The 26,865-nt window shown below is 52.7% G+C and overlaps 1 protein-coding gene across 2 annotated transcripts in view; it reads left to right on the top strand.

Moving 5' to 3' along the window:
• The window catches only part of Cpne5 (copine 5), a 93,523-nt gene that overhangs the window by 33,035 nt on the left and 33,623 nt on the right, over nt 1-26,865 (top strand). The window contains exons 4-9 of one of the 2 annotated variants that reach the window (XM_050143300.1): nt 10,709-10,812; nt 12,278-12,317; nt 12,505-12,581; nt 15,810-15,869; nt 17,813-17,863; nt 18,119-18,182. In XM_050143300.1, coding sequence (XP_049999257.1) covers nt 10,709-10,812; nt 12,278-12,317; nt 12,505-12,581; nt 15,810-15,869; nt 17,813-17,863; nt 18,119-18,182 — 396 coding nt within the window. The remainder of the gene's footprint in view (nt 1-10,708; nt 10,813-12,277; nt 12,318-12,504; nt 12,582-15,809; nt 15,870-17,812; nt 17,864-18,118; nt 18,183-26,865) is intronic. The other variant, XM_050143310.1, reaches the window with a different exon arrangement.

Here is a 26,865-nt window from a genome sequence, read left to right as displayed (position 1 = left end):
AAAAAAAAAAAAAAAAAAAAAAAAAAACAACCCAAAAACCTAAGGTCATGATTCTGATAGGCCCCGAAAACGCTGATGTGTGCCATTGCCCAGCGTGGGCACCCCCCCGCCCCTCCCCCCCCAACCAAACCAACTTGGATGACACAAGTTAAATCCCAGGTGACACAGCGCGTGCCCGTAGGGGAGGTGACAGTAAGTGCAAAGGACGGGTCCTTGTGATCCTACTGCCACTGTGAAAGGAACAAAGGCCAGTGCGGCCTGAGAGGCTGCAGTGACAGAGTCAGGGGTACAGTCTTCAGCTTCACGGGAGCTGGTCCTCGCTGGGGCTGTGTGTGCTGTGGAAGGAACTCCCGTGGGATTAGCAGCTGCGGAAGTGACTCTGGTGAGGGACGCAGCCTGGTTTACGTCTGGAGTGTCGGCTTTGGCGGCGTCACACAGGGTAGGCTGCAGAAGAGGGCAGGTGATGCTGAGCACCTGTGCACGGTCTTAGGAATATGCTTTTAAACCCTTGGGGCCGGTGCGACGGCTGGGGGAGGGGCGAAGGTGTCCGCACTAGCCTGACCACCTGAGTGCCATCTCTGGGACCCGCATGGTAGAAGGAAATAACTGAGTCCTGCAGTTATAATTAAATGACAATTTTAATTATGCAACAACAATGAAATTAGTAATATTAAATATTATTAAATACTAAATTATTAAATAAATGACCCCTGACCTCTACATGCACCATGGCACACACAACTCTCCACACACTAAATACATGAATGTAATAGTTAAAAAATACAAACCTGTTTTGACCTGACAGGGTACTGTCATGGGTCACTTGCCTTCGTTTTTGTCGTTACTAGAAGGGAACCCTGGTGCCAGCTCCCTTAGACTTGGATTAATTGGCAGGATCCATGGTACAGTGCCTGTTTGTACTGAGGCCCTTGTCCTCAGGTAGACAGAGAAAAAGCTCTCCATTCCTTTCCTTCCCTTAAGCAGGGACAACTGACATGGCTGCACCACTGCGCATGCTCCATAGCATGGCCGCACCCTTGCGCATGGTCCATAGCCATAGTGTCTCTACTCCCTTGACTTTCCCTGCACCACAGAGGAGGAAACGTGAGGCTCGCTGGACGCTTCTTCCATCCAGCAACTTGACTAGATTGTTCTTCTGAGCCCAGATCCCTGCCCAGGCCACAGAGTTTCGAAGTGGGTTTTGCTGGGGGGGGGGGGACTCCTGCCCCTCCTTCAACCTGAGAGCGGACATTATTTCTGGGTGGTATCCAAGCCCTCATCTGCAGAAAGGAACGTGTGTTTTTGGTAGCCTGGAGGTTCTAGGCCTGGGCCCCTGGTGCACCTAAGTCCTCTGAGGCGTTAGCTTCCAGCCGCCATTTACATCTGTGGAGCTGTTGCCAGTGTGGTTCCAAAGTCAGATGCCGACCAGTTTCCGCCTGTCTACCTGGGAGAACTCGGGCAGGGCCTTGGCTCACCAGCGCTGGAGGATTAGATGAGTTCATTCTGGAAGGTTCTCCGAGTGCGCACACAGCCTGTAGTGGTTCTTCCGCTGAGGGACACTGATAGCACGTGGGAATTAGGGGTGAGCTGGAGGACCGTGGCCCTGGAACCTTCCTCTGGGCTTGCTTGCCCTCACCCATTCCCACAGCCTGGCGAGGCCAAGGAGGGTGGAGCAGTGTGGGAGAGACTGGCTTGCTGGTGGCTTGGCAGCCACGTTCATTGGCAAATGGCTATCCCCTCAGGGAGCTGGGCCATTTAACAGATTACATGGAACAATGGCTAATTAGGAGTTGGGGTTTGTTCTTTTGGCAGGAAGTCTTTCCTTATAAGCAGCTTAGAATTTAAGTCCCCAGCTAGGCACCTTCTCTATCCTGCTCCAGAGGCAGGAAGGCCTTGAGGCTCCTCGCTCGGGCAAGTATCCCAATCACGCACCCCCTCCCCATCTTCCGCACCTTGATGTCCAAACAGAATAGGGTACTGTGTGGGAGGCCCTGAGCCCCTGCCCCACAGGACTTCTGCTGGGGATTCCATTCACGGAGAACTTTCCAGACTCAGAACAGCAGGCCTGAACAGAGCCAGATCCTCAGGTCCCTCCATCCTGTTGGGTCCACAGCGAGGCCCAGCTCGGAGCCTTGGACAACACCTCTTCCCTTTCCTACTCTCTGAGGCAGCCATGGCTTTTTCCTGGCCTCTAATTTTAATCTTGGTGAACGTGATTCATGATCAGTCAGGGCTGGGCTCAGCAGCCAGGCTTTCAAATCCCTAATTTAGGAGCCATCAGTACTATATGAAAATTGCAGGGGAGCTTGGGATGGAAGATAGTCAGTTGGCTCCTGGTCTCCTGTCCCCAGTCACTGGGGGCTCTACAGCTGGGGATCTCAGAAGCTCCCTCCCAGCGGCAGTGTGTGAGGCACGTGCTGTCTCTTGGAGAGTGACTTTGTGTTCAGGCTTGCAGAGAGCTGCTCACTCACTACCAAGGCAGAGGGCTGTGGAGATTTGCCTCTTCTCTTGCCTGCTGGGTTCCCTGGCAGCCTCTGGGCACTCCTCACCCTCTATGTAAAATGGAGACCATAGCGTGTCTTTCTGGGGTCACTGGGGGAACTAAGTGACATCATGGTTGTGGAGAAGTGTTTGAAGACAAGAGAAGTCACAAGACGAAGCTGGAGGAAGAGGAAGATTTGATGGAGAGAGAAACCTGAGTGAGGGTGTTGTTGGCAGCTGCTTGGGCTGGTAGCTGGTGCTGTCAGAATTTCTTTGGGCCTCCAGCTCACAAATAAATACACAGAGACTAATTAATTTTGAAAGCTCGACCTTAGCTTAGGCTTGTTCCTAACTAGTTCTTATAACTTTAATTAATCCATATTTTTTAAATCTACATCCTTCCACGAGGCTCATGACTTTATCTCAGTATTGCCCATCCTGCTTCCTCCGTGCCTGGCTGGCAACTCCACCTTTCTTTCCCAGAGTTCTCTGCCCTGAAGTCCCGCCTATCCTCTCTTGCCTAGCTATTAGCCATCCAGCTTTTTATTACACCAGTCACAGCAGGACATCTTCACATAGTGCAGAAACTTCCCACAACACCCTGACCCCATCTAGGACCATTTTCTAATTAGCTGTGTGACCTTGGCCAGACTGCCCAGGCCGGTTACCCTCTGCTTTCTCATTGGTTAATTGAAAGGACTTGGTCTCTTCCAGCTATCAAGTCTTTAGACCTTAGGGTCAATCTGTCAGTCAACCACAGGAGAATTCAGTGTGTATATGAGTGCATGTGTGTGCATGCTCAGGTGTGTGCATGCGTGTGTGCATCTGTGAATACAGGCCGTATGCATTGCAGTGTGCACATAGAGGCCAGAAGCCAATCAAGGAGTCCTTACCTCCCACCTTGCTTGAGAAAGAGTCTGTTTTTGCTGTTCACTACTGTGCACACCAGGCTAGAAGGCTGAAACCTTCCTGGCTTCCCCTGTCTCCCCTTATTGCGATAGGACTCACTTAGAGATGTGAGCTTGATATGGGTTTGTATGGGTTCTGAGAATTCAAACTCAGGGCCTCACGCTTGTGTGGTGCACGATTTACCTTCTAAGCCAATCCACCAGCCCCTATTGATTTGTGATTCTATCGATTCCTTCTTGATTTGAAATCACCCTGCTGGGGTTTCTTTTTTTTTTTTTTTTTTTTTTGGTTTTTCGAGACAGGGTTTCTCTGTAGCTTTGGAGCCTGTCCTGGGACTCCCTTTGTAGACCAGGCTGGCCTCGAACTCACAGAGATCCACCTGCCTCTGCCTCCCGAGTGCTGGGATTACAGGCGTGCGCCACCACTGCCCGGCTCCTGCTGGGGTTTCAATTCTGTCTTTATGTCCACTAGCTATGTGACCTCAGGAATCTCCTAGTCTCTCTGAACCTTTTTTCTGTTTACTTGTCTGTAAAACAGGGATCTCAATGCTACCACCTCATAAAATAGTTATGAGACTAAGTCAATACACGAGAAAAGTCTAGTGTCTAGCACACAGTAGGAAAACACAGCTCTTATAGAATGAATGAATATATAGTGATTATATATTATATATTATGCATAATATAAAATAAGCCCCAGAAGTTCTTTTGTTTTGTGTGTAGGGGCTAGGAGGTCAGAGTGTGCTTTCCTGTGGGCTCCTGGCCTCATGCAGAGCTGGGGCACTAGGGACCAGTCACTGTGGGGAGGGTCCCAGGGAAGAGAAGGACCTGATTCCTTCTGAAACAGGCTTCTGGGAATAAAGCACCACCTCATAGCCCCCTCAGCCCTGCCCCATCAGAGAAGGGCCCTCAGCGGCCCCCAGCGTAGGGGAGCCCTGGGTGTGAAGGACAGGCTTCTGAGGTAGAGGAAAGAAGTCAAGTGATCAGACCTGGGGACACCTGAGGAGAAGGTGCAGGGACATGGGAGATACTTCCTTTGGGTGACTGGCTTGGGGTCATGTAGAGAGTATGCCTAAGTCCCAAGAGTCTTCTGTAAGTCACCCAAGCCTCCATAACTCAGGCACAGAAGAGAAGAAAGACTGAGGCACAGAGAGGTGAAGAGATGTAGCCAGGGTCGCCCAGGCGGGAGTGTGAGCCCAGGAAGCCTGGCCCCAGACTCTGCTGAGAATGACTTTGCTACGCTGTGGTCATGGGATCTGCTTTCGCAGGCAGAGGTGGAGCTCGGTGCACCCCTTGGTCTGTTTAAGAACCCCATCAAAACCACGGCTCTTCTCCCCAGATGATCCAGGCCTGAGCCCACAGACTCCTACACTCAGCTGCAGAATCCCAGACCCACTCAGAGCTAGGAGAGGGGTCTCGACCTCTGACCCCGAGTGGATCACCTCCCCTTCCCATAAGCCCTCGCTCCAGCACTCACATGGATGGCCCCAGCAGGTCACTTCACACAAAGTAGGGGAGGCTGGTCCCTCATTGTCCCCATGGAAGCCCTTAGATGGGACAACAGCACTGAAATCCTCTCCCAGAAGGTTGCTGAAGTCAGTGCAATCAAGGGGCGTTTGTTTTCTTTCTTATTTTATTTTTTGAGACAGGTACTCACTATGTAGTTCTGGCTGTCCTGGAACTCTATATAGACCAGACTGACTCAGACTCACAGAGATCCACCTGCTTCTGCCTCCTGCATGCTGCTGGGATTAAAGGCGTGCGCCACTATGCCTAGCCCCTCTCCCGCATTTCTTTAAAAAAAAAAAAAACTATTACATTTACGTGTGTGTGTGTGTGTGTGTGTGTGTGTGTGTGGCGGGGTGTGTATGCCATAGGGAGCTTGTAGCGGTCAGAGGACAGCCTTAAGGGGTCAGTTCTCTTTTACCCTGTGTATCCTGGGATCAAACTCAGGTCATCCGGCTTGGTAGCAAGCGCCTTTCTCAGCTAGCCATCTCGAGGGCCTTTGCCCATTTCTTAGGTGACACAAATGTTGTCACAGTGGATTTGAGCAGAACGGAGTGAGGGTCAGGCCCTGTGGGCTGGAGATTATGTTTGTGAGAGAGAAAATCCGTGTTGGCATCTCAGCAGGAGGGAATTTGCCTCTGATGTCTGCTGAGGTTTTCATAAGGGGTTTCTTTCAAAGGCATGGATGTGATTGAAGATGTGTTTTACTGGGACAAGCAGCAGTGGGGAGCTGCTCCCAGCATCCTGCAGGGGCAGTGAAGGCTCTACTGGACCTGGGTAGAGGGGACGGTGTGTGTGCCTTGGAGATGCCGGACTAAAGAAGAGCCCTTGTAGTGCCTATCTCTGCCTGTTTTAAATGGGGTCTTCCATAACCAAACCCAGCTGGCGGCAGCCACAGGACAGCCTGTCACCTCTGCATCAGGCCAGGCCATTGTCCTGATGGGCCAATTCCTTCAGCAAGCATAGAAGGCTGACCAGGGTTCACACACCCTGCTCTGACATGCTCTGAGGACACCTGAGCACGGGGACTCAGAAATGTCAGTTCTTCTGTGTGGCAGAGCCCCTGGGAGCCACTTAACTCAGTCCCTGAAGAAGTTTCAAGGTTTGCCTCTCTCTGAGGGTCTCGGTGGACTGGATGATCTGCAGTTAATGCCTCTTAATTGATGTTCGCGGAGCTTAGTCATCCGAACCCTCGGGAGCGGCTTCCTTGAAAAGCTTCGCTGGGTTTGTTGCTAGGGACGAAGCTATTCAGAGGGCAAAGGCGCTCGTTTCCAGGCTCCTTCTGGTTTGTGCTTTTTATTCCTTTCTCCCATAGGAGGTGTCCCAGTCCTGAGGTCAGGGAGCCTCCCCCTGCCACCCCACTGTTCCGGGTCCATTGCTCATCCAGCTCAGAATGCCCTGGAAGGTTCTATAAGTCTCCTGCATCTGTGTATGCTGTGTACTGGTTTCCTGGCTTTTCACAGCCTTGGTTCATTCAGAACCCTGTGATTGCCTGGCACTTGTTCAGGGTTCAGGGTGCTCATGCTTTCTCCCTGGCCCTCCAAGCTCAGAGCTTGGACCAAGTAATGGTTCAGAATGGACCAGAGGGATGGACAAGTCATTCTAAGGTGTCCAGGCTCCGGACTCCAGGCTGGTGAGGGGCCTGCCCTCCTCCCCTGCTCACCCATGATGGAATGGATGCCCACAGCTGGTGAGGGGCCTGCCCTCCTCCCCTGCTCCCCCGAGATGGGATGCACACAGCAGTTAGAACGTAGGCAGGCTCTGTCTCGGTCTCCGCAAGGCCATTTTGCCTGGAGACCTCAGCAGATCTGGGTGAAATACAGCACCCAGGTCGACTTCCCCTGCCCCCTCACCATCATCAGTTTGGTTATATTCCTGCCTTCATTAGCAGGAGTATCCGTTGAGCCCGACGGAGACCCCGGTGGCCTCTTGGATTTTGAAAAGTCTGAGTTTCAGCACTCACGCCGTCTCTGTTATTAGTCCAGCTAATGAACGCGGAAAGCTTCCTTAGCAGCCCCTGGCTGTTGATTTCACAGTTGGGGTGTGCATATGTTAATTACATCTGAGTCCTAGAAATCCTTCAAGCCCCTTCACGTTCCAGGGACCTTCAGAGCCCCCTCCCATCCTGTTTCCAGGGGAACCCCATCTCCTTCTCTGGCAGTGAGCTGGTCTCCAGGGAATCCCCTGTGTCGAAGCTTCAAGTGCCATTTTCAAAGCAGCTGCCGTCACCCTCCCTGATGGGGGGTGGGAGTCTCGTGGGGGAGTAGGGAGTGTTCCGTGGGACTTGTGCTGGAGAAGGGGGGCGTCTGCCAGCCCCGCGGGGAGGATGCTTCAGGCTAGAGGTGTTGAAAGGGAGCGGTAGGGCATTTCACGGAAGGGTGTCTGGCCTTCCCAGAGAAGGCTCTAAACCCTAAGTGTTTACCTGCAGGCCTCCTGCAAGGAATCCATTAGGGGAAATTTTCCTTTTGTCTGAAGACAGGAGGTTTGCGTGGAAGGGGCGGGAGCATGTGGGCAGTCCTCTGCAGCGGGTGCCATCTTTGTGAGGTGGTTATGGAATTTAGAGGAGAAATAGGAGGCCAGTTTTATTGAACCTGGAGTGCCCCCACCGTCCCCCATTGCTCGCACACAGCGGGGCCATCCACAGTGTCTGATTTTCATCAGTTCAGATGGTGCGCAGCAGTCTGACGAAGTAAAAAATATAATGGGCTTCGGAGTTCCTTGCTGTGTGGCCGTGGGCAGCTTACTTAACCTTGCTGATTTGTTTCTGCGCTCGTAAGACGGGTAATAACCCTGAGGATTTTTACAAGAATTAAATGAGATAGCTTTAATGAGCCACTTGATCTACAGAACATTCAGCAGAGGCTCAGTAAATGTTAGTTTTCCTCCTCCCTCCCACCGTCCTCATTCATTAGCTCCCAACCCCACCGGCTTGCTGGCGGTGTCTAGAGACCCTCCCAGACGCAGTTGTTTGGGCCCCACGCACTTCGATTCGACTTTGATTCCTGTGGCGGGGCTGAGCGTGGGTATTTTTTTAAGCACCTGTTAAAGCGGGATTTAAAAAAAAAACTCTGATTCTCACGCAGAATGAAATGAGCACAGGACAGAACTGCACTGCCCCCGAGACGGGGAAAACAACACATGGCTAGGTGCACGGTGATTCTGAAATAGTGCATGGGTAGTTTAGGTGCGTCCGCGCAGGCCTGGGAGGAGCGATCCGCGCTGCATTCCTCAAGTTCACTTGTCTAGGACTGCTGGGTGTAACCAGTCACACTGGGCACTGAGCTCACTGGCCTGTAGCTCACTTGCAGAGTAGCTCAGAAAACACACTGTAAGAGATCAGGTCTTGCACTGGCGCCCTGGGTCCTGCGCTGGAGCTCAGAGTCCTGCACTGGAGCTCAGGGTCCTGCACTGGAGCTCAGGGTCCTGCACTGGAGCTCTGGGTCCTGCACTGGAGCTCTGGGTCCTGCACTGGAGCTCTGGGTCCTGCACTGGAGCCCTGCGTCCTGCACTGGAGCTCTGGGTCCTGCACTGGAGCTCTGGGTCCTGCACTGGAGCTCAGGGTCCTGCACTGGAGCTCTTGGTCCTGCACTTGAGCTTAGGATCCTGCACTGGAGCTCAGGATCCTTCACTGGAGCTTAGGGTCCTGCACTGGAGCCCTGGGTCCTGCACTGGAGCCCTGGGTCCTGCACTGGAGCTTAGGGTCCTGCACTGGAGCTCTGGGTCCTGCACTGGAGCTCAGGGTCCTGAGCTGGTGCTCTGTGTTTTATTCCATTCTGTTTACAAGTATTTGTGAGTGTGTGCATGTACGCGTGCCTGTGCACAGGCACAGAGTTCAGAAGAGGCTCCTCTGTCAGCCTCCTCTTATTCCTGTGAGTCAGGGTCTCTCCCTGAACCTGTAGCTAAGCTAGAAGCCAGCAAGCCACAGCCATCCTCCTCCCTCTGCCCCACCTTGGATCTTGGCTTTATAGGCATGTGGGCAATGTCCAGCTTGTTATGTGGTTGCTGGGATCTGACCGCTGACCTCAAGATTGTGCAGCTAGTACTCTTAACCACCAAGCCATCAGTTTGCCTACACCTATGCTCACCCACATACACTTTTTTTTTTTTTTTAAAGACGGTGTGGGCTGTAAAGACAATAGTGCCGGCTATTCTCAAGTTCACTGTAGCTAAAGAGCTTTGGACTTCAGATTCCCCCAATTTCTACCTCCTGAGTGCTAGGATTCCAAACATCGCACCCCGGCTTAGGTGCTTTAGTTGTTGTGACTGCACCTGTCATAGGTATTGCTCAGTGACTCTGAGTGCAATGGAGAATCTTCCTGTATGGCTCTCATGTTCTGCTCCTGTAACTCAGTACTAAGTGCCATGTCTGCCTATGCTAAGGTCTCCAAAGCCTTTTAGAGTCTGGGTGTGGCTCTTGGCTCCATGGTAGAGCACTTGCCTAGGGTGGGCAAGGCCCTGGGCCGACCCACAGCTCTGCAAAAGCAACCTTTGTGGTTAGATAAGGCAGGGAATGTGCAGGAGGCAAGGCAGCCTCCACCCTCGGCTGGGACCTCACAGTTCTTGAGGAGGCTGCAGCTACACTGCCCTCATTCAGCTCCTCCCCGGCCACTCCAGAGTGTCTGCCGTGAGCCAGTCTTAGCGTTGGTCTCATCTCCCCATACCTGTGTCACCTTGTGGTCTAGAGCTCATAAACCTGACTTGTGCCTTTGGGTCAACGAGTCTTGACTGTGTGCTCCTGGACAAGTTGCTTGGCTTCTCTGGGCTTCCATCTTCTCATCTCTAAGAGAGGGAAGCCTGCCACAAGGCATTGCATAGGACTAGGGCACAGAGTGTTCCAAGGGGCCCGGGGCACGGTGTGTGCTCATGGCCCTGTAGGGTAGGGAGAAACTCCGTGAGTAATTTCCAGGCAGTGCATGGGGATGGTGGCAAGGGAGCAAGATGGGGATCCATGCACTCAAGCCTCAGGGATCAGCCCGTGTGGAGGAGCCCACAGGAGCTGAGAAAGCGTGAAGCTTGCAGAGGAGGTGGGGCCAGGAAAGGGGCTGTGAAGCTGGGGTTGGCAGGGCCAAGGTGGGAAGGCACTGAGTCTCCAGTAGCTGCTAGCTTTATGAATGTGAGTGAGCAAGACAGCAGAAGGAGCCTCCAAGGTGGAAGTCCCACGGTTGACTTGTGTGCCTTTTGCTTATCAGGTGTGTGTTGTCAAACTGGGTCACGGGGCGCACACCTGTAATCCCAGCGTTTAGGACAGAGGCAGGTGTGTCAGGAATGCAACGCCATTCTGGACCACACAGCAAGCTTGAGACCAGCCCAGGCTATCTAGTGAACCCTGTCTCAAAATAAACAAACAGGGATGTGTGTCAGGTCCAGCCCGCACTCCAAGGTTCGGGAATAGGAGGAGATGGATCCTCCAGGAGGCTGCCTCCCACCATCAAGTCTCTTGTGACTGCAGGAGGGGTGTCAATCATGTACACAGAGCCCAGGTGTTGGGCAGTAGAAGCAGGAGTTCAAGGTAGAGACTTTGAGGCTAACCTGACTAGGACAACCCGCCTGGTGGTGAAGGGAGTTCAGGCCAGGAGCCCATGGCCTGAGCTAAGAGCAGAACCAGAATACAGGGCCACTGGGGTCTGTACCATTTACCGTGCAAGAGATGCCTGGAGCTCGTGTATGGAGAGGGAGGGAGGGGTGGGGAAGAGAGGGAGTGTGAAGAGATGTAGCCCTGCTTGCAGGAGGCAGCACCCAATGCCTGCAGCCTAGTGCCATGGGCTGGAGCCACACTGGCCCCGTTACAACAGCGCCGCCTCCTTCTCTTGTAGTTTGGACGCACCGAGGTCATTGATAATACGCTCAACCCAGACTTTGTGCGCAAGTTCATTGTGGATTACTTCTTTGAGGAGAAGCAGAACCTCCGTTTTGACCTGTGAGTAGAAGGTGGGGCTCACGCTGGAGGGGCGGGGACGGGGAGGAGATAGAGTCCTTGGGACTAGGGCCTGGAGTGACAGGATACAGGTGGAAAAGCAGGAATATTCTGGAAAGTCGGGAAGATAAAAGTGACAGTTGAAATCTACTTCCAGCCTTGCTAGGGTGTGGAAAAGGGGGTGCCAGATCTTATCCAGCATTTTCTCACACGTGTGTGTCCGTGTGTGTGTGTCTGTGTGTGTGTGTGTGGTGGGATTGGGTGAAGTGCCTGACACTCTGGGGAGCATCCACAGAGGCAATTCAGGCCTCTACTTGGGTGACTTTTGCTCCCTGGCGTCCGGAGTACCTGCTGGCCTCTCCTCATGTTGGGAGGTGTGTCTAGTCTCCTGGAGTCGTGAGACAAGTCGGGCTCTGGTATCTGTTTCCTCAGAAAGAGGGATAGGGCCATCAGGAGGACTTTCCCCCTTGGAAACCAGGCAGGGAGTTTGTGTCATTTCCAGGGGCTTTGAGGGAGAGCGGCGGGGTTGCAAAGGGCAGCGTCCTGGAGAAGAACAGAGTGGAAAGAAAGATTCCTGGGGAATTCTGGCAAAAATTTGGGGTGAGCTGAGGGAGGTAGAAACTTGGAAGTTAGTATGGGAAGAAGAGAAAGGCTGAAAAGTGTGAACAAACGTGGCCGATGCCGTGACAGAGACGTTTGGTGACAGTCTGGAGAGGTAAATTACTCAAGGCAGTGGGGTGCTGTCCCCAGTCCTCAGCAGGTGCATGCATCTGAGCCTAGAGCAGGGGAGGCTTCAGGAGGAAATGTTGGAAGCAATATCCTGGGAGAGGAGGCTGCAGCTCAGCTGGCTCCTGGAGAGGGGACCAGCTCGGCTGCAGGAGCAGCTCGCAGCCCACTCGGGTGGAGGTCGTGTCCAGGCCCGAGTAAGAAGATCTGAGTACAGGGCTCCCAGACAGACCACACCGAGGCTGGGAAGACGGGCAACTGGCAGTGATGGATGGGGTGACTTAGCCACCTGTGACCCAGCCAGGATACGGGTTCACTTGTGTCGTTTCCCATTCTTAGTGAGATAAAACGCGTGTGCAGGGAAACGCACATATCTTTAAAAGTGAATCACGTTTGTTTGTTTGTTCATGTGAGTCTATGCGTGTGCCGTGGCGGGGTGTGAAGGTCAAAGGGCAGCTTGTGAGAGTTGTCCTTCCTTCGTGTCGGTCTCGGGGATTGAACTCAGATCATCAGGCTTGGCTGAAAGCGTCCCTAATTGCCAAGCCATCTAGCGGGCTGGGAAATGCATAAATCCTGAGAGAGCCCCAGGACTGTCTCCAACCTGTCTTCACAGAGATCGGGCGGGAGGAGCCTCCAAGGCTCCCAGTGCTCCCCAGGGGAATCTGACTCTACTCAGGGTCCCAGGCAGAGTTCGGTGGGATCTCCCCTGCCTGCCTTTACCATTTCTCTGTGTTCCCTGTAGATACGATGTGGACTCCAAGAGCCCGGATTTATCTAAACACGTGAGTTCTGCCTGTGACTACCCAGCAAGCCCAGGCTCTCTTAAATGCCGTAGCCTGACTGGGCCCTGGACTTCACTCAAAGAGCATGTATCCAGGGCTGCATGTTGTGAGGGAGGTGGGGTGGCTGTGAACGCGGTGGCTGTGAATGCGGTGGCTGACGCTGGTCTCTTCTGCCCTGGCTATGCAGGATTTCCTGGGCCAGGCCTTCTGCACCCTTGGAGAGATCGTGGGGTCCTCTGGGAGCCGCCTGGAGAAGCCCCTCACGTAAGTGTAGAAGGGGTACAGCTTGTCCGGGTGGCTCCCCTTTGATGAGCCATCTTCTGCCCACCCTGCTGAGAGTCTGCTGGTGTCAGTAACAGACAGCCAGGGCTTGCGAAGAGGGATCCCAGGCCCCGCCCTCTTGCGCAGGTCCAGGCTGTTATTAGAGTTTGTATTCCTGCGGGGAGGGGGAGGGGGCCATGACGGAGAACTACATAGTCAGTTTGTAACCCTACCTCTCTAACTGTGTAAGAGACCAGAGGACGCCAGGGGAAGTGACAAATCCAAGGCCACACAGACAGCAGTGGGAAAGCTGAAATTTGAACCTGGGATTTATTTGCACAGCGTATTCCTCCACTTATCCACAGTGTGTAGGTGTAGACCTGAGCTGGAGCTAAGAACAGGCTGGAACTGGGGGGGAAGGGGGGACACTTCTCACCTCCCACCTCTGATAGTCTACAGGAGAGCTGTCACTCTGAGCTGCCTCCGGGATGGGGAGTCGCCAGGATTCTCTCTGTGCAGCTGTGGATGGCTTGTCCTTATTCCTGAGGAAGCCCTCGGGGCAGGGCCCTGACAAGGGCAGGCACAGACCAGGACAAATGTCCAGGCCACAGGGCAGGCAGGAGAGATAGGGGGTTCATGAACCCCTCACTGGCTTCTGCCGGGTGTCTGTGCTCACATTATCGTTCCTAACTGGTGGGTTTCTATGTGCATGTGTGCATGTATGTGTGTGTGTGTGTGTATCTGTGCGTATCTGTGCGAGTGTGTGCATAGTGTGTGTGTATAAGGAACAGACTCTCTTAGACCCTTACCTGTAACTCCTCAGCAACTACATGGTAGAATCAGGACCCCAAGAAAGGGGCTGGGGAGATGGCTCAGCGGTTAAGAGCATTGGCCATTCCTCTGGAGGACCCAGTTCAATCTCCAGCGCCCACAGGACAGCTCATCGTTGTCTGTATCGTCTGCTCCAGAGGATCTTGTACCCTCATGCAGACATACATGCATGCAAAACATCAATGTATGTAAAAATAAATCTTGAAAAATTACAAAAAAAAATCCCTAAACCCAAAATCTCATACTGCAGCCGTGTGTGGTAGGGAATAACTTTGCCCCAGCACCCACCCCAGGTGACTTACAACTGCAACTCCATCTGCAAGGGGCTGGACTGCACACCTCTGGTCTCTCGTGCACACACCCACACACACACACACAGAGTTAAAAAATAGTAAAAACAAATTTAAAAGGGGAAGAAAGAAAAGTGGGATTTTCCCAGGAGAAATCCCAATTAGCTCTTGTTCATTAGCAGTGTTCAGAGCCTTTATTTTGAATTTGTATGTTTTAAATTTATCGTTATTCACTCTCTGACAGACTCACACATGCGTATAGTGCCCTTTCATCATCCTCCTTCCCAAATGCCCTCTCTCATCGCCTTCCTACTCCCTGTGGCCGAGGAGAAGCCCAGGATTGAGCTCCCAGCCGTCTCCACCTAAGCAGTTATAGGTCCATTTCTTGCCTGCTGCCACCTGTCCACCTTGGGCAGGGATGGAGGGGTCTCTCCCACAGAAGATGCACCCAAGGACAAGCAAGATCTGAAATGTGGAGTCCCGGGAATGCTGCGGGGGAGGCAGGTCCTTTCCCCCAAGAGGTCTTGCGTTTCTAAGTTTAGCCGTTCATGACTAAACCCCACCAGCAGCTCCTGTTTACTGGGCATCTATTCTGGGACAGATGTGAGGGTCAGCGTTTTGCTATTGAAATCTGTGCAGGAGTCCTCCATGCCCATGGGCTCCACATACATGTACTCTATCAACTAACTGCTTTTTAAAAGGCTGCATATTCCTGAACGTGGGCTGTCGTCTTCCTGGTCACCATTCCCTGGGTGATACAGTCCAGCCAGCCTGTGCCGATCATTTACTCTGTGTTAGGTGTCATAAGACACCTAAGGATGGCTTAAAATATAGGAGATTCCAGACTTGGTGGTGCATGCGTGTAACCCAGCAGGAGGAGTTCAAGGCCATCCTCAGCTACTTAAGTTGAAGGCCAGAGTGGCTACTTAAGACCCTGTTTATTTACAAATAAATAGTAAAATAAAACACGTGCAGAATGAGTGTGGCTCCTATTCAGGTACCGTAGTGGCGTTTTAAGAGATTTGTACATGCAGAGGCCTGTCCCAGAGGAGCCGAGAACCAGTGCCTTGTGCCTATGAAACGATGACTGCATTGGTTTGGTTTCGTTGTGTTTGAGGATACAGGGGGACGTTGTTGTTTTGAGACAGAGCCTCACTACGGGGCAGCCTCAAACTCATGATCTTCTGCCTCAGCCTCCTGAGGACGGGATTGCCCGTGCATTGCCACACACAGCTTCCTTTGAGATTTTCTGTCGGGACCAAGGCCTTCGTCTACAGCCCAGGAAGGCCTCAGGGAGACCCTTCCTCCTCAGCCTCCCAAAGGCTAGAGTTGTGGGCCTGTGCCACCAGGCCCTGTCCAAGGCGCTGACCGAGGTCACATCTGCTAAGGTGCTCTCCTTGGCTTGGCTGACCGTAGTTTTTCTTCTCCTGTCTGCATGGAGTCCTTCCTTCTGTGTGTGGACAGTCAGGCCCCACCCACGTGACCTCAGCTCCTAATCAACTCCTTTTTTCTTAAAAGTTTTTTTAAATTATTTTATTTATGTGTGTATGTCTATATTGGTGTGTGGGTGTGTGTGCTTGAGTTCAGGCTCCCTCAGAGCCCAGAAGAGGGGAACCAAACTTGGTTCCTCTGGAAGAGCAGTCCTTGCTCTTAACTGATGAGCCATTTCTCCAGCCCTTTTAAAGGTCCTGTCTCCAAATATAGTCATATGCAGTGCTGAGCCTCAGCATGCGAGTGAGAGGGACGGTTTAAGCCATTGAGGCCCAGTGACGTGACAGAGATGGTCTCCACCTGCGGCAGGTGTCTGGGTCACCTGGAGCAGAGGAGCCCATTCCACCTCAGGGTTTCTGTGTAGGCCTGAGGCATGTATATGATACCTTCGCTGGGGCCGCTGGGGCCACTGGGGCCCCACTCTGAACACCTCAGGGGTAGCCTGACTTGCCCAGGGCTTCACCCGAAGGTCTGGGAAGTGTCCCTCTGTGGTCTGAGTTTTGGTCCTGTTTTAGTGACTTCCAGGGCAGAGGCTCCAGACATCTGCAGGTTGTATTCTGGCCCATGATGACTGGGGTCGTGGGCTCACTCTTGGCTTTCTCTTCCTCTGTCTCCACAGAATAGGAGCATTCAGCCTCAACTCCCGGACAGGCAAGCCTATGCCAGCTGTGTCTAACGGGTAGGTCCCCATGCAGCTGTGGCCTTCTGTGTTCAGCCAGTTCTAAAGAGCTCACCTGCGTTTAGGCCCAATTCCTGATCTACTGTTAACCCCTGGGTAGGAAGACAAAGGGTCTTGGGTCCCTTCATAAGGTCTCAGGCGCCAAGGTGATAGCCTACCCTCTTCTATCCAGGCCAGAGGTGGGGCCTGGTGAACCCTGGTGGCTCTTGGGACTTTAGGGAGTAGGGAGGGATTCCAACGAGTGTCCTGTGCCGAGGGTGGGTGGGCCTAGGACCTCTCAGTTCCCTCTGTCCTCCCCTTCCTCATCAAATACCCCCTTGGCTCTCCCTCCTCCATGGCTTCCTAGTCAATATCAGCCTTCTCTTCCCTGTGGAGTTGATTTGGCTCAGTCTCACCCCCCCACACACACACACATACACACACACACACATATACACACACACACATACACACACACATACACACACATACACACACATACATACACACACACATATACACACACATACACACACACACATACGTACTGCTTTCACAGCTCACTGACTGCAGAGGGCCGTCTACTTCTCCAGTTCCCACTCCGACTTTGTGCTTTTGGCTGGCCTCATAAAAAAATGTGACCAACATAGACCCTCCATGGGTCTTCCCTCTCCTCTCCTGTGGAGCATCTCTGTCCTGGTTTCTTTCTCATACCCTGTGGGCCTTAAACCTTTGGGACTGAGTGAGGGAGTTCCACCGGCTGCCTGCATGTAAGGAAAGAGCCTGGGGGAGCCATATGTGGACCCCTCACAGCTCAGGACCAGCGTGGCTTCTGGTTTATGGGGAGAGTGGGTGCCAGCGAGCTGAGAGGGAGCATAAGCAGCTGTAAAGAGGGGGGTCAAGTCCGGAGGGGGGGAGGGGGGGAGGGAGGGGGGGAGGGAGGGAGGGAGGGAGGGAGGGAGGGAGGGAGGGAGGTGGGGAGAGGAAGGCCAAGCTGGTGGGAGCAGGTTGAGGCAAGAGAGGAGGGAAAGCGAGATCAGAAAAAGAAGGTGGAGTCCGAGGCAGAGCAACAGATGGAGAGCCAGGGGCGGAGGAGGCTGCTGCAGAGGGCTCTGGTCTCTACCGGACTACTGTGTGGGAAAGGACTGCCTGAGAGTAGGGGCCAAGCTGCAGCACTGCCACCTGCCTAGGGAAGGGTTGGCCCCTCATCTGCTCACCCAGTTTGGAGAAACCTGGGCTGTGTCTTCAGCCCCAGGAGGCTTCTCTTTCTCTCCTCCCTCCTTTGCTGGGAACCTCTCCCTCCAAAGCTCCATCTGTGGTCCTCAAACGGTTCCACACATAGCCCGCTGCCGCTGCCCTAGACTGGGCAGGAGACGGGGTCTGGATTCCACAGCGACCCACTGCAGCACAGCAAGGCTGCGGGGAGGGAGACTGTGCAGTTGGTCGAGGGCCCTGTGCGTGCGTGTCCAGAAAGCAGATTCTGTGTCACTCCCAAGTGTGCACAGGGCCAGAACCCCTAGTCACAGCTGCCCCACTGCTTCATGTGATCCACCCTCGGTCACCCTATGGTCCCCCAGCTTAGTCTCAAACCTTAGAGTGGCGTGGGCTAGTCCTTGGGGGCATGCCCCCCCACTTCCACCGAAGGAGGAACAGGTGTTGGAACACCCTCAGTAGATCCCCTCTCCGGCTCACCTTCCTGGAGGGGCTTCTCCGCTGTGGATGGTCCCTTGTCCTGCATGGCCCCTCACTAAGTGGGGTGTCTTTTGGCCTCAGAAAACCCCAGTCCCAGGAATTCAAATGGAGGTAGCTGCAGGCGAGAGCCATGGAGAGGACCCCTCCCCAAGACCCTAACCCACCCTCAGCTGCTCCTCCCTAGTGAAGCAGACTGGCTCAGAGCTGGAACACCAGGGGACCCTGGGTAGCTGGGTACAGGGTGGCTAGCCCACAAGGTCTTTTGCCCACAGAAGTGGTCTTTGGATGGAAAGCTTCAGAACCACTGGTCCGGAAGCTTCCGGGTGAGTCCGGGTGCTGTTGCCATTCTTAGACCTCCCTGGTGGGCCTTGGGAGCAGGGGGCGGGCCATCAGGCTGAGGGCCTGACCCAGCAGCACACAATGCTCTCGGCCACACTACCCAGGCACTTCTGGGGTGTTCTTAGGGGTTTTGGGTGTAGATGCCTAGATGGCACGGGGTGGGCATGGGAGCGGCTGACCCAGGAATGTCGGGTTGGTCTGTCCCTGTCTGGCTTGTCATTTCTGTCTTTCCTCCCTAGTGGTGTCCCAGGGAAGAAGTGTGGCTCCATCATCCTGTCTGCGGAGGAGCTGAGCAACTGTAGGGTGAGTAGCGGGGGTTCCTCTCCATGACCCAGGATTACCCATCCCTGGAGGGAGCCGGGGTAGACAGGGCTCCTTGTGACCCGGCTGGCATGAGACCGTGACGCCAGAGCTAGAAGATTCCAGCCTTGTAGTTGACCAGAGTGAGACCCAAGGCATGAGGGACCAGCTGCACCACAGAGCCAGGCTCCTGGGTCCAGTCACATACACGCCCCTCAGCCCAGACTGCCCCAGCCCCGCCGATGACCAAAGCCGTTCAGCCTTGCACACTTGGCATGCAGTTGTCACTGTTCTCTTTGCCTCTGGCACAGGATGGCACCCTCTGCTCCACAGAGGGAGAAGATGTCTGAGTGTGTGGGTGTAAGTGTGAGTGTGTGTGCATGGGTGGACATGAGTGTGGGTAGGTCTGAATAGGAATCTGGGTGGGTGTGGCTGTCAGGAAGCCAGGGGTCTGCAATCCTGGCAGCCTTTGGTTTCGACTCTTCTGGAGGAGTGTGGAGCAGTGGTCCATGGGGTGGCTCGGCACCGAGAAAGGGGTCAGGGCTCTGATGGCTGACAACAAAGGGAAAATGTTGTAAGGGTGCTGATCGCTGTCAAGGGGGGGAAGGACCTGAGTGAGGGTCTCGTTTCACCGGAAACTCCAGCGTCTCTCTGAGACAAGAGGAAGCACACCTGAGCTCTACTCCAGATCAGCTGTCTGTAAGATGGGGCTCTACCCACGGGCCACCCAAACCAGGCATCCCTGAGGCCAGTGAGGGGTTGGGAGGGAGAGAGGCCTGAGTATCTGGGGACAGGGCTCCCTGGGACTGTAGGAAGGAGGAGAAACAAGACTTCCTGACCGCCGGGATCAGAGCTGCCATCCGCCAGTATCCACCATGTGAAAAACCACGACAGAACAACCTTGATCCTTTTAGGGTAGCAATAGCGGAACACAGTAAGAATCAGCCAGGTGTGGTGTTGCACACCTTTAATCCCAGGGGCAGGCGGATCTCTGTGAGTTTCCATAACAAGTTCCAGAACAGCCAGGGATACATAGAGGGACTCCGTCTTAAAAAACAAGCAAAAGGAGTCGACATGGGGGACTGGAGAGATGGCATAGTGGTTCAGAACACTGGCTGTTCTTATAGAAGACCCTGGTTTGATTCTTAGCACCCACACTATAGCTCACAACTATATTACTCCCGTCCTAGAGGACCCAAACCCTCTTCTAGCTTCTGGAGGATCAGGCATGCACATGTTGTACAGACATAAATGCAACACGCTTTTCTAAAACACACACACACATAAAGGAATCAGCATAGGTTTTGGGGTCTCAGCTGTCAGAGTGCTTGCCTACTTAGTAGTAAGTGTGAAGCCCTGGGTTTCATCCTCAATACCAAATAAGCCAAGCATGGAGGTGCAGGCCTGTAATACCAGCACGCAGGAGCTAGGAGCAGGAGGATCAAAAGTTCAAGGTGATCCTCAGCTATATAGTGAGTTCAAGGCCAGCCAGAGCTACGTGAGACTGTTCCATTAGAGAAAGGGACATTTTCCAAAAAGGAATTTTTGGGGGAGAAGAGTGGCTTTATAAATCTCCTTAATGTCTAGGGTCCTAGAAGATACCAGTAGGGGCTGAGGTATGTCTCAGCTTCAGAGTGCTTGCCCTAAAGGAAGAAAGAAGGCCAAGTGTCCCTTCCTCGAATGGGCGGGGTGGGGGCGACAACTGGATGCTCAGTTCTGTGTAGGTAGTGTGCTATTTCTCATGTCTTGTTTGATGATTCTAAACCACACTAATGGTTCATAGATGTAGACTTGGGTATGTCTTCTTGTGTAGTATGAGGTTTCTGACATTCCGTGGTTGAGGAGACTGAAGCCCGGAGAGATGAGGTCCAGGACCACACCGTCACCCAGGAGATGAGGTTTGGACCCAGGCAGCCTGCTCTAGAGCTCCAGTCTGCAATGCGCAGGATGTGGAGTCACAGGCTTGTCCCTGGGGCTTCTGTGGTGACCAGAGGAATGCTCACACAGCTGCTTTCCTGGTGGTGGCCCTCCCTGTCTGTTCAGCTGGCCAGTGGAGGCCCAGATGCCAGGAAACGGGCTCACCCAGCATCTACACCCTGGGCGGGGCTGCTGTGGTTGGTGTGCACTGAGGATCTGTTAAGAGCCTAGCCAGGGAAGTCCAGCAGAGTGTTTAGTGATGATGGACACTGTGTCAAAGGAGGGCCTACTTGCACGAACCAGGCATGTTTTTCTGTTTCTGAGTGCAAGAGCCTCAAGGTTCCCCTGCTGTGGGGCAGTTGGGTTAACTGTTGAGGATGAAGGTGATGAGGATGGTGACTGCCATCCTCATAGATAGATAGATAGACAGATAGATATCATTCATATATATATATATATATATATATATCTCCATCCTCAGGAGAGGCTGTATGGGAATCACTTTATGGTCCAAATTCAGTTTCCCCTGAGCTCTTAGCCCAGCAGTGACCTCCTTGGTGTTTAAATAGCATCAGTTGGGGCACTTTGGACAAGCTCAGTGGGCTGGCGCTGTAACTCGGTTTCCCAGTGGCTTGTGAACATCTTCCTTTGCCACCTTAGGACCCCCCCACTCCCCCTCTCTTCCTCTTCTTTCCCTTCCCCTGCTCCTCCCCCCTCTTTCATCCTTGAACACAGTAGTTTTCTTGCTGGAGGCTGTGCCCGCGCTGGGGAGGTTTAGGGGCTCCCTCCCTGCAGAGCTGCCGGCTTCCTTTTCTCCTGGCATATCTTTGGCTGAATTCTCTCTTTCCCTAGAATCCTTGCAAGGAAAAGACACTAATTCTCAGCATCTGGCTGAATTAAAATAATTACATGTGAGCAGCTTTGCAACTCCGGCTTTCGGTGGGAGGATCAAAGGGAGAGGGTGGGGTGCGGGTCTGCAAGGCGCGGGGCTTCCTGCCTTCAGCCTGGAGCCTGCGTGGGTGGCGAGGGACAGCAAAGGATCGAGTGGATGCCAGCCTGTCACAGGCTTACTTTAGTAAGTAAAAGAAAAGCCTTGCTTGTGTAGAATATTAATGCCAAGAAGGTTCTTACAATCAGATTTGATGCAAATACAGTTGGGGCCCTTATGTTGACAGGGTGAGGGCCAGCCCCCTAGACACCCACATTTCCCCATGCCCAGCAGGTGTACTGACGTATTCCTGCAAGGTCCTCAGCTCCCTGAGGCTCTTGTTCACAAACATGTCTTGTGCTAGAGATTGACCTAGGACCTCACTCTGGGTGGACAAGCAATCCGCCACCCGGCTACATCACCAGCTCTCTTTCATTTCAAGAAGAAAGAAAAGAAAGGGCCAGATATGGTGGCACATGTCTTTAATCCCAGCATCTGGGAGGCAGAGGCAAGCAGATTTCTAAGTTGCAGGCCAGCCTGGTCTATATAATGAGACCCTGTCTCAACCAGAATAGATGAGGAACAATTTCCCAATAACTTGGATGGTGGCCCTGAAGGCTCTGCGGGCTTCTAGCCGGCAGTGAAGAAGCCAGCTTTGAGCATTGGGAGTGTAATTCGGAGAGATGAGAGCCAGCTGCATCTGCAGTGGAAGGCCTGAACCTCCTTGGCTTTTCTGGTTTGTTAGATAACCTTGATTGGTACCCATCCTCCAGGCTCCTGACGAGGGGCAGGAAATCCAAGCTTCACACTGCAGCATCCTGGGGTCTCCCCACCCCTGATCCACTTCTAGACTGCTCAGGAATTCATTTGTTTCAAGTCAGCAAGTCAGCGTTTCACTCGCTCTGCCCGCTGCCCGCTGTTCTAATTTAGTGTGAGAAACGCCAGCCCGCAATCCCAGCCGCTCTGCCCTGGCTCTCCATCCTGCCAGGCCCGCTGCCCCTTTTTTATCACACATGCTGCTGCACGACATTCTTGGTCCTGAAGGAAAATCCATGGGCAATTTATTATGTGCCCATGTGGAAAAGCAGGTAAGAGCTAAGCTCTTGCCACCAGCTCCCCGGGAAGCGGGCAGCCTATCCAGAAGCCCTGGAGGCAGGAGAGAGAGGTGATGACAGGTCAGGCAGGCTGCACGTGGGGATGGTGGCAAGGGGGGGGCTGGGTTCTTTTCTTTTCTTTCTTTCCCTCCCGCCCCGCCTTTGGGGTAGGGTTTCAAGACAGGGTTTCTCTGTGTAGCCCTGACTGTCTTGGAACTCTCTCCGTAGACCAGGATGGTCTCAAACTCTCAAGATCCTCCTGCCTCTGCCTCCCAAACGCTTGGATCAAAGGTGTGCAGCATCACCACACCTAGTGAGGGGCTTGATTCTGTGAGACCTTCCAGCCAAGGAGTCTAGAGGACTTGAGGGTAGTGTTTCTCCTTGCTGCAGACTTTGGAGGAGGATAGCCATGGGAGGGAAGGAGAGAGAGAAGAGGAAACCATGGGGTAAAGTGGGTGTGGGGTGTGGGTCCCCTGACACTCAGTTGCATTCAGGCTGAAGCGTAGGGAAGGCGTGTTGCCCATACTAGAACAGACACGAGCATCCTCCCTAAAACACAGTGTATAATTTCTTAGTTTGAGAAATAATTTCTCTAGTCAAATCAAAACAAAACAAAAAACAAAGGCGCTGTCTCTGATGCTTAAATATATATGTGTATGTGATATCACATTAACCATATTAGTCCTGAGGAGATGGCTCAGTGGTTAAAGCACTCACTGCACAAACAATGGAACCACAGTTCACATCCTCAGATCCTGCATGGATGCTAGGTGGGCATGGCAACCCTGTCATCCCAGCCTATGAAGGTGGATATGAACCTCCCTCCCCAAGAGCAAGCAAGCTAGCAGTCGGAGCCACAGTAGCCAGCTGTAGGTTTGATTGACACCTGCCTCATAGAATAAGATGGAAAGTGATCGTGGGAGGTGCCAAACATCAGCTTCTCCTCGAGCCTCTACACACTCAAGCAGGTATGCACATGTACTTGCACACCTGTACCTACACACATGTGAACAAGTATACACATGCTCACACATGTGGAATAGAACAGAAACACCATGCTGATTCTGTACAAGTTGGGAAGACACAGAAAAATTACCCAAGGATAATCACTGTTACTGACATTTGGGTGATTTTTTTGTTATTTTGTTTTTCAAGACAGGGTTTCTCTGTATAGTCCTGGTTATCCTGGAATTCGCTTTGTAGACCAGGCTGGCTTTGAACTCACAAGAGATCTGCTTGCCTCTGCCTCCCAAGTGCTGAGATTAAAAGTGTGTGCCACACAACCAGCCAATATGGTACCTTGTATTTGGGCCATAAGCTCCTGTCTCTAGTCTTAGAAATGAATGTTTCATAGTTTCCTCATAGGAGGGATTGACCATCATTTACTGAATATAGTTTCTTCTGTAATACAGTGAAATAATAGTGCATTGAACATCCTATCCTCTTTTGTTTGTTTGTTTTTACATGTATTTATTCATTTACTGTGTGTGTGTGTGTGTTCATGCATGTGTCCATATGCCCCGGGAAACATGGGCAGCTAGCTTCTTCCTTCCACTGTGTTGGGCCTGGGAATCACACTCAGCTTGTCAGGCTTGGCAGCAAGCGCCCTTGCCCACCGACTCATTCTACAGTCCACGCTGGCCTAGAACACCTTCTCGGTCCCACGTGGTCTCAAGCTCCCCGGCGGTGCGCCTTGCACGCATGCGCCGCCCCGCCCAGCTCACATCCTATCCTGATTGTTTCGTTTTCTTCCAAGCAGTGGATGTAGGTCAGCTTCCCAGACGCGTAGGCACAGTAAGTGTGGGAGGCAAAGTGGTCAGCGGGGACTTTCAGCTTGCAGTGGATCAAATCCACAGACACACAGCTGGCTGGGTTGTTTGGGAAGCCGACCGTTACCACAACAAAGAAAAGCCAGCTTGACCAAAGGTCCTGTCATAGTTAGCGTACCAATAAAGGCTCCAGCACCCAGGCTGTGTAACCACCACCTGTATCTGAGTGGACACCAGCACAGCCCCCTTGTTGTCCCCCACCCATCTTTCTCCTTCTCTTCTCTCTCCCTTCTCCCTCCACCAGCCCTCCTTGGCTCCAGGTTGAGTCACCTCCTGATGGAGTGTAGTTTCAGAGTCCTAGATAGATTTGTGTGTGTGTGTGTGTGTGTGTGTGTGTGTGTGTGTGTATGTGCGTGCGTGTTGGGGAGGGGTGTATACACATTTCTACGTACAGTGCCCTTGCAGAGCCCAGAGAAGGACATCAGGTGTCCTCCTGTAGCACTGTCCACCTTGCCCCTTTGAGGTGGAATTCTCCCTGACCCTGCAGTGTTTTTGTTAGGCTGGGCTGGCAGCCAGCAACCCCAGATCTTCCTGTCTCAGATTCCACAGCACTGGGGTTTCAGGTGCTCATGAGACCGTGTGATCTGTTCTGTGGGTGCTGGGATCCGAACGCAGGGCTTCATGGTTGCACAGCAAGCACTCCTAGCACCGAGCCGTCTCTGCAGCCCTCTTTTCTTGTTGTTTATTTGTGTGGTTGTTTTGAGACTGCCTCACTATGTAGCCCTGGCTAGATCACAGAGATCGACCTGCCTCTGCCTCTGAGACACTATGCCTGCTTCCAGCCCTCCTCCTTTTTTAAGTAACACCATGTGTGTATGCATGTGTATATGTGTGTGTACGTGTATGTTTGTGTGTATATGCATGTATGTATGTGTACATGTGTGTATGTGTGTGTGCAAGTGTGTGCATGTGAGTGCTTTCATGTCCATGTGCATGCGGAGGTCAAAGAACAACCTTGGTTGTCATTTCTCGGGTGCTGTCCACCTTGGGTTTTTAGAAAGGCTCTCACCAGCCTGGAGCTCACCAGTGGGCTAGGCTGGGTGACCAGTGGAGCCCCCGTCTCTGCCTCTCCAGGACTGGAATTACAAGCTTGAGCCACATGCCCAACAGTTTACCGTGGGTGCTGGGATTTGAACTCAGACCTTCAGACTTGTGTAGTGAGTGCTTTACTGATTGAACCATTGCTCTAGCATCCTGATCCCACCCTCGCACACTCACATACACATTCTAGACTCAGGGGCACACACACAGTGCCTTTTTTATCTGACTGTGCTAACTCTAGGAAATTTGGGAAATCCAACAGGCCAAAAGACAATAGTAACACCGTGATCCTGTTGTTCATTTAAAAACGTCTTTCAGGGGTGGCTTGTAAGGTGGTTAAGAACTCAGGCCATTGTTTGCCAGGTGTGTGACTCCAGGCAAGTTACCTGGCTTTCTGTGAACCAGTTGCTTTGTTTATAAAAATGCTCCTCGTTCAACATTTTAGTGTTCTGTTTATCATGGATAGTTTTTTTCATTGATTCTTTTTTAGGGATGTTAAAACATTTATTTTGATCACTGAGCCTTTGAGGCGCCCTTAAGTTTCACATTTGCCTCCTGACCCAAGGCAACTTAGTGGGCACCATGCTTGCTGACCTCTGACCTCCTCAGCCTTCTTCTGGGGCTGGGAGGGTTGAGGTGCTGGAGGAAGCCTGGCCCTTCTGCAGAGAAAGGCTGCCTGCTGAATCTCTGAGGCGGTGCAATTAGCATGCGGAGATATGCAAATTGAAGCGATCCTGCTGTTTTAGAGAAACTTAATATGCTTTTTAAAAAGATAGGGTGAAAGGCAGAAATTGCAGGAAATTATATATCTTGGGAGCGGGTTTTATCTTCCCTGCCACTGATTCCCACGGGCTCCCAGGCTGGGAACAGCATCTCTTGGGCTCAGAGAGTCCCCACTCAGCATCAAATCCCCAAAACCAACCCTCACAGGAACCCTGGGATCCAGGCCATCAGCACCGCCCTCCCTGCCTCTTCTCAGATTCAGACTGTGCCAAGAGTTCGATCCATCTGCTAACCGCATTGATGGGGATCAAGGGAGTTCAGATCATCATTCCCCTCCCCTGGCAGAGGCTGCATCGCAGGTCACAGGTCACGGATAATGCTTGCCCAGCATGTGCCAGGCCCTCAAGTTCCATCCTCATCCCAGGCCAGGACCTTGAGCATGCCTGCCCCCCAGGACTTCCCCAGTGCTCGTCAGCGACCTTTGCTTTGGTGACAAGCTGGAAATCTCTCTAAGGGTCTGGTTTGTAGGGCTCCTGTGACTGTGACGGGGTCCAGCAGTCACAGAGGGCTCTAGGCAATCGTCCCTGCGTCTAGATTATGTGTGTGCTGGAATCAAGATGAGCCTGCCGTGGCTCACTTATCTACCACGGACAGAAAACCTGCTGTGTCACGCTGTCGTGTCCCTTCCCGTCCCACCCCTACCCCACCCCCGCTGAGCTTTTTACCCAGCTGGAGTCAGAGGCTTGCCCTTGTAAGTGGATTTCACGCTTCTCTGCCTCCTCCATTGAAGGTTCTAGAACATAATCAAGCTTGCCTTGGGGTGCAGGGTCATTATTTAGAATTTCAGTTTCTCGCCTCTGGAGCTGTCCTGTGTGACTCCAGCTCTGTCCTAGCTGTGTGGCTTCCAGCAGGAGCATTACCCTCTCTGTGCTTCCACCTTCTTTGTCGTCCCTCTATTGCTTACACTTTATTTGTGTTGCACGTGTATGTGAATGGGCACGTGTGTGCATGGCAACATGAAGGTCAGAGGACAACTTGCAGGAATTGGTTCTTTGTTTCTACCTGGGACTGAACGTAGTCAGGATTAGTGGCAGGAGCTCAGCCTCAGTAGACCCTTTCATGCGTGTGTGTGTGTGTGTGTGTGTGTGTGTGTG

This window comes from Alexandromys fortis, unplaced genomic scaffold (assembly GCF_014885135.2).
Source record: "Alexandromys fortis isolate MF-2015 unplaced genomic scaffold, M_Fortis_MF-2015_v1.1 scaffold_9, whole genome shotgun sequence".
NCBI lineage: Eukaryota > Metazoa > Chordata > Mammalia > Rodentia > Cricetidae > Alexandromys > Alexandromys fortis.
This window is presented reverse-complemented; position numbering and strand designations above follow the sequence as displayed.